This window comes from Schistocerca americana, chromosome 7 (assembly GCF_021461395.2).
Source record: "Schistocerca americana isolate TAMUIC-IGC-003095 chromosome 7, iqSchAmer2.1, whole genome shotgun sequence".
Lineage (NCBI taxonomy): Eukaryota > Metazoa > Arthropoda > Insecta > Orthoptera > Acrididae > Schistocerca > Schistocerca americana.
The window spans coordinates 423,661,160-423,676,640 of NC_060125.1; the positions used below are offsets into that span (position 1 = coordinate 423,661,160).

General features: G+C 43.2%; 1 protein-coding gene across 1 annotated transcript in view; it reads left to right on the plus strand.

Annotated features, from left to right (window-relative positions):
• Window positions 1-15,481, plus strand: part of LOC124622259 (leucine-rich repeat-containing protein 24-like) — a 375,418-nt gene that overhangs the window by 300,427 nt on the left and 59,510 nt on the right. Inside the window, exon 3 of the mRNA XM_047147921.1 lies at window positions 14,723-15,019. Coding sequence (XP_047003877.1) covers window positions 14,757-15,019 — 263 coding nt within the window. The 5' untranslated portion in view covers window positions 14,723-14,756. The remainder of the gene's footprint in view (window positions 1-14,722; window positions 15,020-15,481) is intronic.

Below are 15,481 nucleotides of genomic sequence, written 5' to 3' on the forward strand. Positions count from 1 at the left end.
AATCGGATTTTTCTCTTTTTTTGTATTTATTGTACATAAAGTTCAGAGGTCGAACATCAAGCCATCAAAGATGTTCGTCTCAGGAAAATCGACTTTGAGGATTTCCGAGTGTGTTTAATTCACTACAGTTACTAAAATTTTTAAACAAGTTACGTTTTTCTGTGGTAGAATGCTTTCCTGTCACGTGGGCGGCCCGGGTTCGATACCAGGCTGAAGCAAGTTTTTGTTGACGTTCATGGTGAGAAATCCTGGGATTACATTTCAGCAAGATAATTGCCGTCCGCACATGGCGAGTGTTTGTACTGCTTGTCTTCGCACTTCCAAATACTCTCCTCAGTTGACAACATTTGGAGCATTACGGGCAATGCCCTCCAACCAGTTCAGGTTTTGGACGATTTAACGCTCCAGTTGGACAGAATTTGACACGATATCCCTCAGGAGGACATCCAACAACTCTGTCAATCAGTGCCAAGCAGAATAACTGCTTTCATAACGGCCAGATGTGGACCAACGTCTTATTGACTTGCTCAATTTCTTTTGAATAAATCATTCAATTTTTCTGAAATTTGTAATCATTTGTTTGTCGGTGCTTGTACACCACTTCAACTGCTCTCTTGCCCTCTAAGATAATTCCTTCATTGTGGGTCATTTGTGTGCTACCACAACGAAAATTAACATTACCAGTTTCATTTATATTTTTGATGATAAAGGCTGAAGGCAGCAGCGAGAACAATGCTATACAAATATTCGTACAACATATATCTATAGCCATATCGGTGCCAGCTTGTAATTTTCGATAACCTATTGAATGGTTTTTGGCCTAAGGCTGCGTCAAAGTAGGTTAGGGTTTAAAGTTGGATTCTTAGTCTCCAGCTTCTGCAAAACACAATGTATTTCTTTTTTCTGTTTAGCCGAACATGTTTCGAAACCTTTGTGTTATCTGTGATGAGTCTCGATTTATTTCTGTGAAATTATTATACAAAGTTCGTGGTTGTTTTTATCTTTTAGGTCTAAAAATTATGGCATGTGAAATTTTTATTTTGCTTTGATTGCTCACCTGAAATTACATTAACTGTGAAGCTGGAGTGTACTTTTTAATGGCTTGACAGAATGTCATCCGCGAAGTATTCGGACAAATTCGCTTAAAGAGTTGTTATTTCTCAGTACTTGTTTCGAGAGTAGTAAATTGGTGTATGTTTCCGTCGTATTGTACGTATTTGGTGCGTTTCTCTCATTGGTAGGTAATTGCAAACACCGTTTTTCACACCTTTTGCACTTCACTCTCAGCTCGTATCACACGTTTCCATATGCAAAAACGAGAGTTGGGAGAAAGCCTACGTTGTCTTACTCATCGAGAGAAGAGTTTTGTTATTGTCCGGTGATGTGTTTATTTTGATTATTTGGTCAGTCTCTCTCTCTCTCTCTCTCTCTCTCTCTCTCTCTCTCTCTCTATGTGGGGGAGGGGGGGGGGGGTCTCAGAGTAGAGGAGGGAAGGGGGGACTTTGAGAGGAAGATGTTATTAGACGTTTGATGTACTATGTTTCCTCTGAGGAAGTGTTTTGTATAATTCATTAAGTGTTGCAGATAGTGTTTTCTTCCTTAATGTTGTGTACTCGTTCGAAGCTTTTTTTCCTTGAGTCACTGCTTTTTATACGTTGACAACTTCCTCTACTGTAAGTTTTTGGTAGGCCCCATTACTTTCTCTGAGGACCTTCTACGCCAGTATCAATATTAGCCCAGTGTGATTGGCGGTTTTCCTCTGTGAAATGACATGCAAAAGTAGAGTGTGTACTGTCAAATTTATTTCGCAAACACGGAGAAAAATGGAGCTTCCAGTCACATAATGGCGACTGTCGAGGATTACCTATTGTGTGAGTGTGAGGAATCTATCAGCAGACGATTCAGTATGTTCGAGCAACACAAGTCTTTTGCTTGGATACTACTGACAATGAGTGCTTTACATCCCTCTCTCGGAGGCTATTTTAAACTGTTGTCACAGCCACTCATACAATCAAGAGATAGTTACGTTTAGTAAGGCTTTGGTAACCTCGCTAGCCGAAACGAGGCGTATCGCGAAACTGTTTCCTTGGCGAGAGAATTTTCCACCGCCACGGAGGACCGTCATGTACCCACGAGCTCGGTCTCATCAACGAACTGCCCACCAAGAACTTTCTCGACTAGTTAAAGCAAATACAGCGGCGGAATTGTTCCTTCGAAACGAGGGCCGTCCAGTGGTCTAATTAATTTGAGAGCAGTCGGAACGCCGGGGGAATCCCAGAAGCCCAACGGTCATCAGGCGAACCACAGGCAATGTCGAAATGTTACTCCTGGTTTCTGCTACGCGCTTGGTACACGACCTTTCCAATTAACCGGCACCGAGCTATTAAAAATGTCCTTTTTCTGTACTCATCTCAAGATTTAGTTGGCACTATAGCATCATACGCGCTCCTGCCTAGCCTCCGAAGAACTACGAAATACTGACACGGAAGCTTGAGCTATAGTAACGGGAAATAGTATCAGAGACGACATAATTTTTTTTTATAATTTCAAACAGCATTCTAGCTTTGAGAACTGGTTATTAAGAATATCTTGCAGAAGAGAATGGTAGCACCACTTTAATATATCTCATGGAATTTCATCTTGGCGATAAAATGCAAAGCACGCTTTCCCATCATTACATGGAGAGCAATCTGTTAATCAAACTTACCAACATGAAACAGAGTTAGTACTCTCAACCTCAGATCATCTCCTCAATGCGTTCGCAGAAAGTTGCGTACATTTTGCAACAGATATCTGAGCTTTATTTTTAAAATGTTCAAACAAAACAGGAATAGCTTCTAAAAACTCTTCGTTAATAATGTCACCGATCGCATACGATTTATACACTGTTGCAGTGCCTGTGTTATACCGACTACGATGGAAACTTCCTTTGGACGTGACGACAATGAAAATTTCTGCAGTACCGGGACTCGAACCCGGAATTCCCGCTTACCGTGAGCGGCTATCTGAGCACGAATCACGGCCAGACTCTAACTTCGGTATGTCGTCAACCCTGTGTCTACAACCTGTATTCGTTCATGCTTTATGTACATTCCCGTGCAGGGGAAGTATTTTAATTGAATGTCGCTTGCCCGGTGTCGGTGGATAAGTACGATATTGCAGTACCTATGTTAGTCCGAAGTACGATGCAGTGTGCCTTCGGACATGCAGTCCCACTGGAGTCCAAAAAAATAAGCTGGGATACAGTGCACCCAACCGCCCACGAGCCACTAAAAATGTGGCCGGAGATTCTGAATCCCACACCCGTCGTTCGAAATGTGTGCCATAGTTTATAAACTACAGCAGGGACACCTCCAGCATCCTAGGAACATATGCCTGAGTTCGTCGTTTCCCCAAAATGCCAATGGTCTTCCGTCGTGGTTCTTCGGTGAAAGATACCTTGACGCGATTCAGCCACTTTGATTAGCATATCTGCATCGGTGTGTCCGTCTATGGTGGCGTTCATCACTTTCAAAACACTTTTAGTCTTTTGTCGAAATATGTCTGGAAAATACTGCAGGTGAAGTAATGTTCATTTTCACTTCAGTTGAAAATACGTAGCGTTTGCACTCGATTGCGTAGTCTACGGCTGTCATTTCACAAGACCACTGTCTTGTTCTCAATTGCGCAATCCGAAAACTCTTCACAGATTGCGAGGCGAAGTTCTTTCTAGTCTTGACTCGTGAACCGTGGGGCGAACTTGGCGGCAACACGATGCATTCCAAGATGCTGTGTCACGATTTCATGACATGTTCCAACTGAAATGTTACATTCTTTTGCAATATCTCGGACACTCAGTCTTCGATTGGCACGCACAATTTCGTTGATGTTCGTAACATGAGCGTCGTCGATAGACGTCCTCACGAGGGTAACCCTTTAGCTTCCGTCCGGCCATTTTTAAACGGTGTGAACCATTCATAACACCGAGTACGGCTTTAGCACTCATCACCGTAGGCTCTCTGCAACATTTGGTGTGTCTCTGTAACGGTTTTTTTGAGTATCACGCAAAATTTGATGCAGACGCGTTGCTCCTCTAGCTTCGCCATTTCTAAATTCGCAAACTGTGCGACACAACGTTCTACTCAATACAGCAATGATCAATAACTAACAGACATACAACAATGAAACTTCCGGTAGTACACATTAAAAACAGGCGTGTGCAGGGATGCCAACCACATTTCGCTCCAACACACCATTGGCGCGAAATTACGAATGTTTCGGAATTTTTTGAACAGACCGCGTATAGCATCACTTAGCATGGTCTGAAGGTAAGCGTAGCTATCGGACACTTACAATGCCAATACAATAGCAGCTTTCTTAAGGGTTTCTGACAAATTTCAGGCTCCATCAGTAGTCTTTCCAGATACTAACAATGTCTTTGTACAATGTATAGCTTTTGCTAACAAAAATTGTAACTGCGTCTCTACTTTTGTTTACGTATTACGTTGTGTCGAACCGGTATCTTTCGAACCTTCTGCCCAATCCAGAGCAGAGAAGCCGAAATCCACGTACTGCATCGCCAGTGCTGAAGCTGCAGGCGGCGTCAGAGATTATGGAGGGATGCTGCACCAACTTTCGTCTGCATTCGTTCGTGACCAACCCTCGAATTAGGTGTTCAGAGGTTTACCTGTAGTGTACAGGGAGGCTTTTCGCACTATCTTTTGCGAGCAACGATCCATGACAGATTTACCCCAAATCTTGACGTCCTTCTGAGTGACGAAAGTAGTTTTACTTTGCCTCTGCCTGAATAGTGCCCCTGTAACCTGAAATGTATGTCATTCGATTATGTTCTAATGAAATATTTATCAGTGAGTGCATCTCTGGATTTGTAGCTGCTAATACAGCACCATGATTAAATGTTAGAGGAAAGTACATTAAAAAAAAATAATTAAAATGAGTTATCTTAATCTGCGTTGTCTAGGCCAAATTCTTCTGACACCGCCATTTTATTAGTGGTCCGGGTTTTTCTGGTTGGGATAAAACACACGTCTTCCACTGTGCTTTGTATCACCTTCAAAAGTAACTCGTTCACATTCAAAACAGAGGCTTCTGTTCTCTAATATAGCCCCACAAAAAGGAGTCGATTGTGTTTAGATCCGGAGAATACGGTGACCAATCGAGGCCCATGCTAGTGGCCTCTGGGTATCCCAGAGCCAGAATGCGGTCTCCTCCGGGACATCACACACACACCTGCTTCGATGGGGTCGAGCTCCATCTTGCTTGAACCACATCTTGTCGAAATCAGAGCCACTTTGGATAATGGCGATGAAATCATCTTCCAAACTCATACAGCGCATACATACTATTTCCCATCAGGCCACCCGTAGCCAGCCGTGCAGTTTGTTTGAACTTCCTGTCGCAAAGACTGAGCTACGAACTGCGCTGTACTGCGTTCTGGCGCGCGTTTGGCAGTATTTCTAACACATGTATGCCCACCGGAGCGTTCTGAAAACCTCCATTGTCAAAATAATTATCATGCTGACATCCAGTTTCCCTATTACTAAAAATTTAGACAAAGTTATATGTTTTCGTGTGCAAAAAATGGCAAGGACAAAAATTGTTACAGAAGCTTTGTTAGTTATGGGTTCTTCCGTTATTTCTTGGTAGAGAATTCCATTTTTAAGAATGAATAACAAGAACGACGTTCCTGTTCTACTGATTTTTGTTTATTTCTAACTGGTTTTCAGCTAATTGGGCCATCTTCAGGAAACAACTGACTAGCGTCTGCAAGAGACACTACTTCTTAGGTAACTAAACATCAGAAGCAAAGATACAATCTACTTGACAGAACATTGTGCATCAAACTTATTTTTTAACGTCGAAATTACACCTTACGCCATAGACAATATTAAGCGCAAAAGTAATCAAACTACCCAGTGCTACTGTATTACAGGTTATATGTTTATAAAGTTTATAATTTAAACATTAGTTTCCTGAGATAGGGTAATGAGCCGAAAACTAGTTAGAAATAAACAAAAATCAGTAGAACAAAAACGGTGTACTTGTTATTTAACCTTAAATAAAAAAGATATGTTAAGTTATCGCGATTTAAAATTCGAAGGTTTATGTTTTGCAAGTAAGTGATTCTACAGTAAATAAAATGTTTTTCTGTGAAGCTAACCACGTTTCCACAAATAAAAGGTAGTTGTTAAGACAGTGAATGTTAAATTATAGACAGGAGCAGCCTAAACCAAATTTTATGATTTGTGTAACATGTGCTGTGTTTCGAACACATTGAGTGATGGAAATTTACACTGTTTTATGAAAACATTTATCTTCAAAACTATGTTATCACTCATATTTTTCTGTTTTAAAGTGAAACAGATAGGATAACGAACTTTTTGGAATGTTACGTCTACAAGATATAACTTGTTTAATTGATTACAAACAAATAAGTAAAATGTTGCTACTAAGAATGTTCCAATGTATCGTGTGCTTCCTCAAAACCCATGTAAGAGGTGTGTGAGAAAAGTAGTGAGACTGATTTGTTTATCCATCAAAGTTATTATTTTTTGCAGATAATATTTTTCCCTTCAAAGTACACTTCTGGCCATTAAAATTGCTACACCACGAAGACGACGTGCTACAGACGCGAAATTTAACCGACAGGAAGAGGATGCTGCGATATGCAAATGATTAGCTCTTCAGAGCATTCACACAAGGTTGGCGCCGGTGGCGACACCTACAACGTGCTGACATGAGGAAAGTTTCCAAACCGATTTCTCATACACAAACAGCAGTTGACCGCCATTGCTTGGTGAAACGTTGTTGTGATGCCTCGTGTAAGGAGGAAAAATGCGTACCATCACGTTTCCGACTTTGATAAAGGTCGGATTGTAGCCTATCGCAGTTGCGGTTTATCGTATCGTGACATTGCTGCTCGCGTTGGTCGAGATCCAATGACTGTTAGCGGAATATGGAATCGGTGGGTTCAGGAGGGTAATACGGAACGCCGTGCTGGATCCCAACGGCGTCGTATCACTAGCAGTCGAGATGACAGGCATCTTATCCGCATGGCTGTAACGGATCGTACAGCCACTTCTCGATACCTGAGTCAGCAGATGGGGACGTTTTCAAGACAACAACCATCTGCACGAACAGTTCGACGACGTTTGCTGCAGCATGGACTATCAGCTCGGAGACCATGGCTGCGGTTACCCTTGACGCTGCATCACAGACAGGAGCGCCTGCGATGGTGTACTCGCCGGCCGAAGTGGCCGAGCGGTTCTAGGCGCTACAGCCTGGAACCGCGCGACCGCTACGGTCGCAGGTTCGCATCCTGCCTCGGGCATGGATGTGTGTGATCTCCTTAGGTTAATTAGGTTTAAGTAGTTCTAAGTTCTAGGAGACTGATGGCCTCAGAAGTTAAGTCCCATAGTGCTTAGAGCCATTTGAACCTTTTTTTTTTGTGATGTACTCAACGACGAATGTGGGTGCACGAATGGCAAAACGTCATTTTTTCGGATGAATCCAGGTTCTGTTTACAGCATCATGATGGTCGCATCCGTGTTTGGCGACATCGCGGAGAACGCGCATTGGAAGCGTGTATTCGTCATCGCCATACTGGCGTATCACCCGGCGTCATGGTATGGGGTGCCATCGGTTACACGTCTCGGTCACCTCTTGTTCGCATTGACGGCACTTTAAACAGTGGACGTTACATTTCAGATGTATTACGACCCGTGGCTCTACCCTTCATTCGATCCCTGAAAAACCCTACATGTCAGTAGGATAATGCAGGACCGCATGTTGCAGGTCCTGTACGGGCCTTTCTGGATGTAGAAAATGTTCGATGCTGCCCTGGCCAGCACATTCTTCTGACCTCTCACCAATTGAAAACGTCTGGTCAATGGTGGCCGAGCAACTCTCTCGTCACAATACGCCAGTCACTACTCTTGATGAACTGTGGTATCGTATTGAAGTTGCATGGGCAGATGTACCTGTACACGCCATCCAAGCTCTGTTTGACTCAATGCCCATGCGTATCGAGGCCGTTATTACGGCCAGAGGTGGTTGTTCTGGGTACTGATTTCTCAGGATCTATGCACCCAAATTGCGTGAAAATGTAATCACATGTCAGTTCTAGTCTAACATATTTGTCCATGGAATACCCGTTTATCATCTGCATTTCTTCTTGGTGTAGCAATTTTAATGGCCAGTAGTGTAGTTCCCTTCGGCAGCTATTCACCGGCGGAGTCGTTGTTCCCAGTCTTGGTAGCGGCTATGAAAGGCTTCAGCTGGTAAGCATCAATTTGTCTGCACTCGATTCACCCTTTACCTGAGCCTTTCAAGGACATTTTTGTAGAACACTTGGTTGACAGTTTGTCCTGGAGGACCAAATTTTTACATACGGTACCCCTACTGTGAAAAAACATTTCAGAATTGCTTTAATCTTTGATTTACTCATTCGAGAGTTTTTCAGTCGATGAGATGTCCCAGTGTGCCCCTCCTCAGTTTTCTGCTTTGTCTCAGGATAGTACTAAAAACTCCAGGATTCATCGCTTGTGTCATATGATAGAATCATTCGCGGTCATTGGCAATCCTCTGAAAATTAACATACACTTTTCTTCGATTGTCCTTCGGCTCAGTTGTGAGGCTTTTCGGCACCATTTTGGCACAAACCTTTCGCATGTGCAAAACTTCGGCCAAAATTTGATGTACGGCGAACGTTTTTATCAGGTCATCCCTCATCCTTATTGTTAAACGTCGGTCTGATCTCAGAAGATCAAGCCCACATTTTACATTCCCGTCGGCTTTTGAAGCTGAAGGTCTCCTGAGCGAGGTTCATCTTCAGCGTGTTCTCCACCTTGCAAATATGATTCGTGCCAGCAAAAAACGTGTACACTTGATAACGAATGTTCTCCACAGGCGTGTTTCAACGTTTCAAGGATCACATCCTCAGATTTCACAAGTTTAACGTAAAACCTGATAGCATAACGCTGCTCTAAATTCCGCTGTTCCATTTTTCGTTACGTAAACAAAAACACAGTTTCACTGATGGCGCTCTCTGAAATCACGTGATGGTTGTACGGAGCTGAAACTTGGACTGAGCGTCTTGAAGGAATGAACACACCGGTCTACACAAGCAGAGCAACACAGCGACGCCAGATCGCTCGCAGTGTTGAGTTTCATTATTTTCTCACAAACCTCATATGATATTTTTCAAAACTAAAATGGTATCAAAACTTCAAAAGTGATATTGAAGGGTTCATTTTGTCAAACTGGCCTAAATCATGGTTCTTTATAAATCCAGTTACATTTTTGGGTTCAATGGCCATCCTTATTTACCTCTAAAAACCATTGAAAAACTAAGATTGCACAATTTTTTTTATCATCCAAGACAACGGGTTTCAACAGTCTTACCTGTCATTTTCAGGTCTTGTTTTGGAGTAAAACATATTCATTTTAGGCTGAACCTCATGTACAAGATGGCGACTGAGACCAAATGTTTCTAAAACCGAGGTAAGCCTGTTCCACTTCTCTAATCGCCTTTCATCAGCAAAGATCAGTCCACAGTTCGGCCCTCTTGGCACAGTCAGATACAACGAAAGTCCAAAATACGTGGGAGTCACTCTGGACAGAACTTTAACATACGCTGGCCGGTGTGGCCGTGCGGTTCTAGGCGCTTCAGTCTGGAACCGCGTGATCGCTACGGTCGCAGGTTCGAATCCTGCCTCGGGCATGGATGTTGTGATGTCCTTAGGTTAGTTAGGTTTTAGTAGTTCTAAGTTCTAGGGGACTGATGACCACAGATGTTAAGTCCCATAGTGCTCAGAGCCATTACTTTAACATACAAAAAACACCTTTCCAACTTGGCCAAGAAGATACAAACACGAGTGAACCTTGTGAGAAAGCTGGCAGGCAGTACATGGGGAGCAACCACATCAGTCCACAGCATCCCTTGCACTGGTATACTTGGTTCAAATGGCTCTGAGCACTATAGGACTTAACTGCTGTGGTCATCAGTCCCCTAGAACTTAGAACTACTTAAACCTAACTAACCTAAAGACAGCACACACATCCATGCCCGAGGCAGGATTCGAACCTGCGACCGTAGCGGTCGCGCGGTTCCACACTGTAGCGCCTAGAACCGCTCGGCCACTGGTATACTCTGCAGTAGAATACTGTGCACCAGTTTGGCTCCGAAGCGCCCACATAGTGAAAGTAGACGCCCAACTGAACCCAGTTATGACAGTAATTAGTGGTACAGTCCGGTCTACACCTACTTGCTGGCTACCAGTGCTTTCAAACGTCTGTCCACCACACCTCCGTCGAAAGGCTGCTCTTTACAACCTTTGTCAGCAAGTTTCTGAAAACAGCTCGATCCCTCTTCATGTCGATTTGCTATCACTGCCAAGGAAACGCCTCAAATCCAGAAAACCAGCATATGAAATGGGAGTCCAAATGCTATCCACAGGATTCGACCAGGACGCAGAGTGGAAACGTGAGTGGCAAGCTACAAGAACCCTAAACCACGAACTTGTAGATAATCCAACAGTTCCAGTTCCAGGCTTCCACCAACCAAGGGAGGTGTGGGTGCAGTTAAACAGATATCGGACAGAAGAGGGTAGGTGCAAATACAACATGCACAAGTGGGGCTTTTCAAGTGACAGTGTGTGTGACTGCGGTGACACCCAAACAATGAGCCACATAGTGAATGAATGTCCAATCAGACGCTTCCCTGGTGGCATTGAGAATCTCCATCCAGCATCCCACGAGGCACTCCGCTGGATCGAGTCCATCAACATCTGAGTGTTATCTGAGCCGTTTTTAAACTTGTGCGCTGTATATAATTTCACATATTCATTTTTATATATATTTCTTTGTTTTGCTAAATGTGTATTACTGTAATAGATACATACGTTGATAATAATGATAATGTACAAGATATAAAGCGGATAAAACTCAGCACATTATAAACATGTATCATCGCTAAAATATTTAAAAAATTACAAAATACGTAGCACTTTGTCCAAAAGGTCTTGTACATATACATATCGCTCGCAGATGCTTGTTGTGTGGTAGAAATACTGTAAACAGTAGCACATCTGAGTCAGTTTGTTCAGCGTAAGCAGCTGTAAGCAATATTTATTTGGACATGATCTATTGCTCAGGGTGCTGCGTGTTTTTAAATTTTTTAATTATTTTAGCGATGACAAACGGTTATAATGTGCTGAGTTTTATCCATTTTACATCTTATTCGTGAGGTTCAGCGTAAAATGAACATGTTTTACTAGAAAAAATGTTGAAGACCTGAAGCGTACAGTTAACCCGTAAGTACTTTGGATGGTCTCTCAGACCGCTATAGTTTTTCGTCTTGTGATGTTTCACACACTCCAGTAAGGTGAAGTGGACTCGTCTGTGTATCTTCCTATGGCAGGCTACACGTGCCAGAAATCTGTCATTGTTGTTACAATTTGTTTTATATTCTTGGGCCTTGAGAGGTTTCACAGGTATACCATAGTGTTTGCGTGACCTTTTTTTTTTTTTTTTTTTTTTTTTTTTTTTTTTTTTTTTTTTTTTTGTTGAACTTTACCATTTCTCCGAGGTGAGAAAAGCTAGACCATCTCTGCATTGTTTTCTACACGAGACAGATATGGGTGTCCTAGAACGCCTCAGCGAATTCTGAGATGAAGACTTTGATGACAGTGATACTGACCCTGATTTCGTGTATTTATTGATCACGATACTAATTCGGAGAAAGAAACTGAAAATGATGAAGATGTGACACGTGATGACGATGGAGAAGCATACTTCTTCGGTAAGACCAGAAAGACGTTTTCGATGGGGAAAACAGAAGCCGCTAACTTGTAAGAACAAGGCAAGTCGACATTGTCATGACTGAAATGTGATTTCCATACAGTTATGTTGCGAATCTGTAATACTATCACTCTGATGATAATCTGTAAGTCAATAGAGAGGTAACTATGTGCTGTTATTTTAGCAACACGTAAAATAAAAATAAACTGCAAATTTTGCTGTCTTTTAGTTTTCAAAGTGTTTTAAATACTGCATTGTTTAAAAAATGCAAATTTCCATGAAGTCTGTTTCCAAGACGTGTACCGTACAGTAGGAAGTCATGAAAAAATATATTCACCAAAACAATTGTTTTATACATAAAAAATAAAAAGGCGGTCTGAGAGACCACTCCATAATAACTCCGTTCCTGTCATCTTCCATAGTAGTTAAGGGTTAAGACTGTTGAAACCGACCGTCGTGAAAATATACAGGGTGGTCCATTGCTAGTGACCGGGCCAAATATCTCCCGAAATAAGCTACAAACGAAAAAACTACAAAGAACGAAACTCGTCTATCTTGAAGGGGGAAACCAGATGGCGCTATGGTTGGCCCGCTAGATGGCGCTGCCATATTTCAAACGGATATCAACAGCATTTTTTAAAATAGGAACCCCCACTTCTTATTACATATTCGTGTAGTTCGTAAAGAAATATGATTGTTTTAGTTGGACCACTTTTTTCGCTTTGTGATAGATGGCGCTGTAATAGGCACAAACGTATAAGCACGTGGTATCACGTAACATTCCGCCAGCGTGGACGGTATTTGCTTCGTGGTACACTACCCGTGTTAAAATGGACCGTTTACCAACTGCGGAAAAGGTTGATATCGTGTTGATGTATGGCTATTGTGATCAAACTGCCCAACGGGCGTGTGCTATGTATGCTGCTCGGTATACTGGACGATATCATCCAAGTGCCGGACCGTTCGCCGGATAGTTACGTTATCTAAGGGAACAGGAAGTGTTCAGCCACATGTGAAACGTCAACCACGACCTGCAACAAATGATGATGCCCAAGTAGGTTTTTTAGCTGCTGTCGCGGCTAATCCGCACATCAGTAGCAGACAAATTACGCGAGAATTGGGAATCTCAAAAACTTGGGTGTTGAGAATGCTACATCAACATCGATTGCACCCGTACCATATTTCTATGCACCAGGAATTGCATGGAGACGACTTTGAGCGTCGTGTACAGTTCTGCCACTGGGCACCAGAGAAATTACGGGACGATGACAGATTCTAGGCACGCGATCAGTTTAGTGACGAAACGTCATTCACCAACAGCGGTAACGTAAGCCGGCATAATATGTACTACTGGTCAGCGGAAAATCCACGATGGCTGCGACGAGTGGAAAATCAGTGACCTTGGGAGGTTAATGTATGGTGCGGCATTATGGGAGGAAGGATAATTGGCCCCCATTTTATCGATGGCAATCTAAATGGTGCAATGTATGCTGATTTCCTTCGTAATGTTCTACCGATGTTACTGGAAGATGTTTCACTGCATGGCAGAATGGCGATGTACTTCCAACATGATGGATGTCCGGCACATAGCTCGCGTGGATAGCATTTTCATGACAGGTGGATTATTTCGTCGAAGCACGAACGTTCACCGGATCTGACGTCCCCGGATTTCTTTCTATGGGGAAAGTTGAAGGATATTTGCTATCGTGATCCACCGACGACGCCTATCAACGTCAACGCATTGTCAATGGATGTGCGAACATAACGGAAGGGGAACTACTCGCTGTTGAGAGGAATGTCGTTACACGTATTACCAAATGCACTGAGGTTGACGGACATCATTTTGAGCATTTATTGCATTAATGTGGTATTCACAGGTAATCACGCTGCAACAGCATGCGTTCTCAGTAGTGATAAGTTCACAAAGGTACATGTATCACACTGGAACAACCGAAATAAAATGTTCAAACGTACCTACGTTCTGTATTTTAATTTTAAAGAAACTACCTGTTACCAACTGTTCGTCTAAAATTGTGAGCCATATGTTTGTGACTATTACAGCGCCATCTATCACAAAGCGTAAAAAGTGGTCCAACTAAAACATTCATATTTCTTTACGTACTACATGAATATGTAATGAAAATGGGGGTTCCTATTTTTAAAAAATCGCAGTTGACATCCGTTTGACCTATGACAGCGCCATCTGGCGAGCCAACCATAGCGCAATCTGGTCTCCCCCTTCAAGCTAGACAAGTTTCGTTCTTTGTAGTTTTTTCGTTTGACGCTTATTTCATGAGATATTTGGCCCGGTCACGATCAATGGACCACCCTATATATATATATATATATATATATATATATATATATATATATATATTATTATTATTATTATTCACGTTTGGGCCCTACTGGACCACGCGAAGTACAATCACGGGGCATTCAGTTATTTTCTTTTAGACTTTCTCTCTGCCCAAATTGTTTTCATTCTCTCGGAATGAGCTCTTTTCCTTTCATCAGACCATGTGGTTCCAGTTTTCTTTGGTTTTTCAGCTTGACCAACTACCCAGTCATGAATTTTTTGCCTAAATAATTTTCTGTCTTGAATTTCATCTTGTTTTATATCTGCCTCTTTCATGTCCTCTTTTATAGCAGTAATCCATTTTATTGTCTCAAATTTAGCTTTACTTCGATTTTCGTAGAATTCCACTACTTGTTTAGTTAGTCTGGTAGCATCCATTCATATATATATATATATATATATATATATATATATATATATATATATATATGGTCGCCCTTCCATAATCTCATAATCAAAAAGTTCAGTTTATGTACCTCTCATCCTCAAGGCCACTGCCTAGCTTGTCCGTCCAGCACATTTTGTCCACAACCCTTCTGAGCGGCACGTCCGGCTGTGTTACAGGAGCGGTCGAGGCGTGTGATGTAGCAGGGGAGCCATGGCGCCGAGTATGAGCTGGTCGTCGCTCGTCGTGGTGGCGGCGGCGGCGCTGGTGGCGGTGACGGGCCGGGCGAGCGCCCAGCCGGGCGACTGGTCGTCCAACTGCCCGCAGGCGTGCAAGTGCAAGTGGGTGTCGAGCCGCAAGACGGCCGAGTGCACCAACGCCAGCCTCAGCGCCGTGCCCGCAGACCTCAGCCACGAGGTGCAGGCGCTCTACCTGTCGGGCAACGTCATTCCCGCCATCACCGACAACGCCTTCCGGTAGGAGCCGCCGTCTGCTTATTCCACATTTTCCTGCGATCCTTGTCAGATTAATGAAGTGAAACAATGATTTCGACTCTCTTTCTCTATCTGTCGCTTGGGCCTTGTCTCGCAGTTACGCAGGGTCAGGCATCGTTAATCGGATTTGGCATGTTAATGGTTAAGGGGTGGCCGGATGCCCTTCCTGCCGCCACCCCGTACTCCCCGGGACGGAAATAGTGTACCCCAACTGTCTGTGTCGAATGTAATCCATGGAATAGTGCGAATATGTTCAGATGTCTGCGAGCCGTGGAACTGAGGCGGAACATGAGGACCAGCACGGTATTCACTTAGCGGGATGTGGAAAACCGCCTAAAAACCACATCCAGGCTGGCCGGCACATCGGCCCTCGTCGTTGGTTACGTCAGGCGGATTCGATCCGGGGCCGGCGCGCCTACCCGAGTCCAGGAAGCAGCGCGTTAG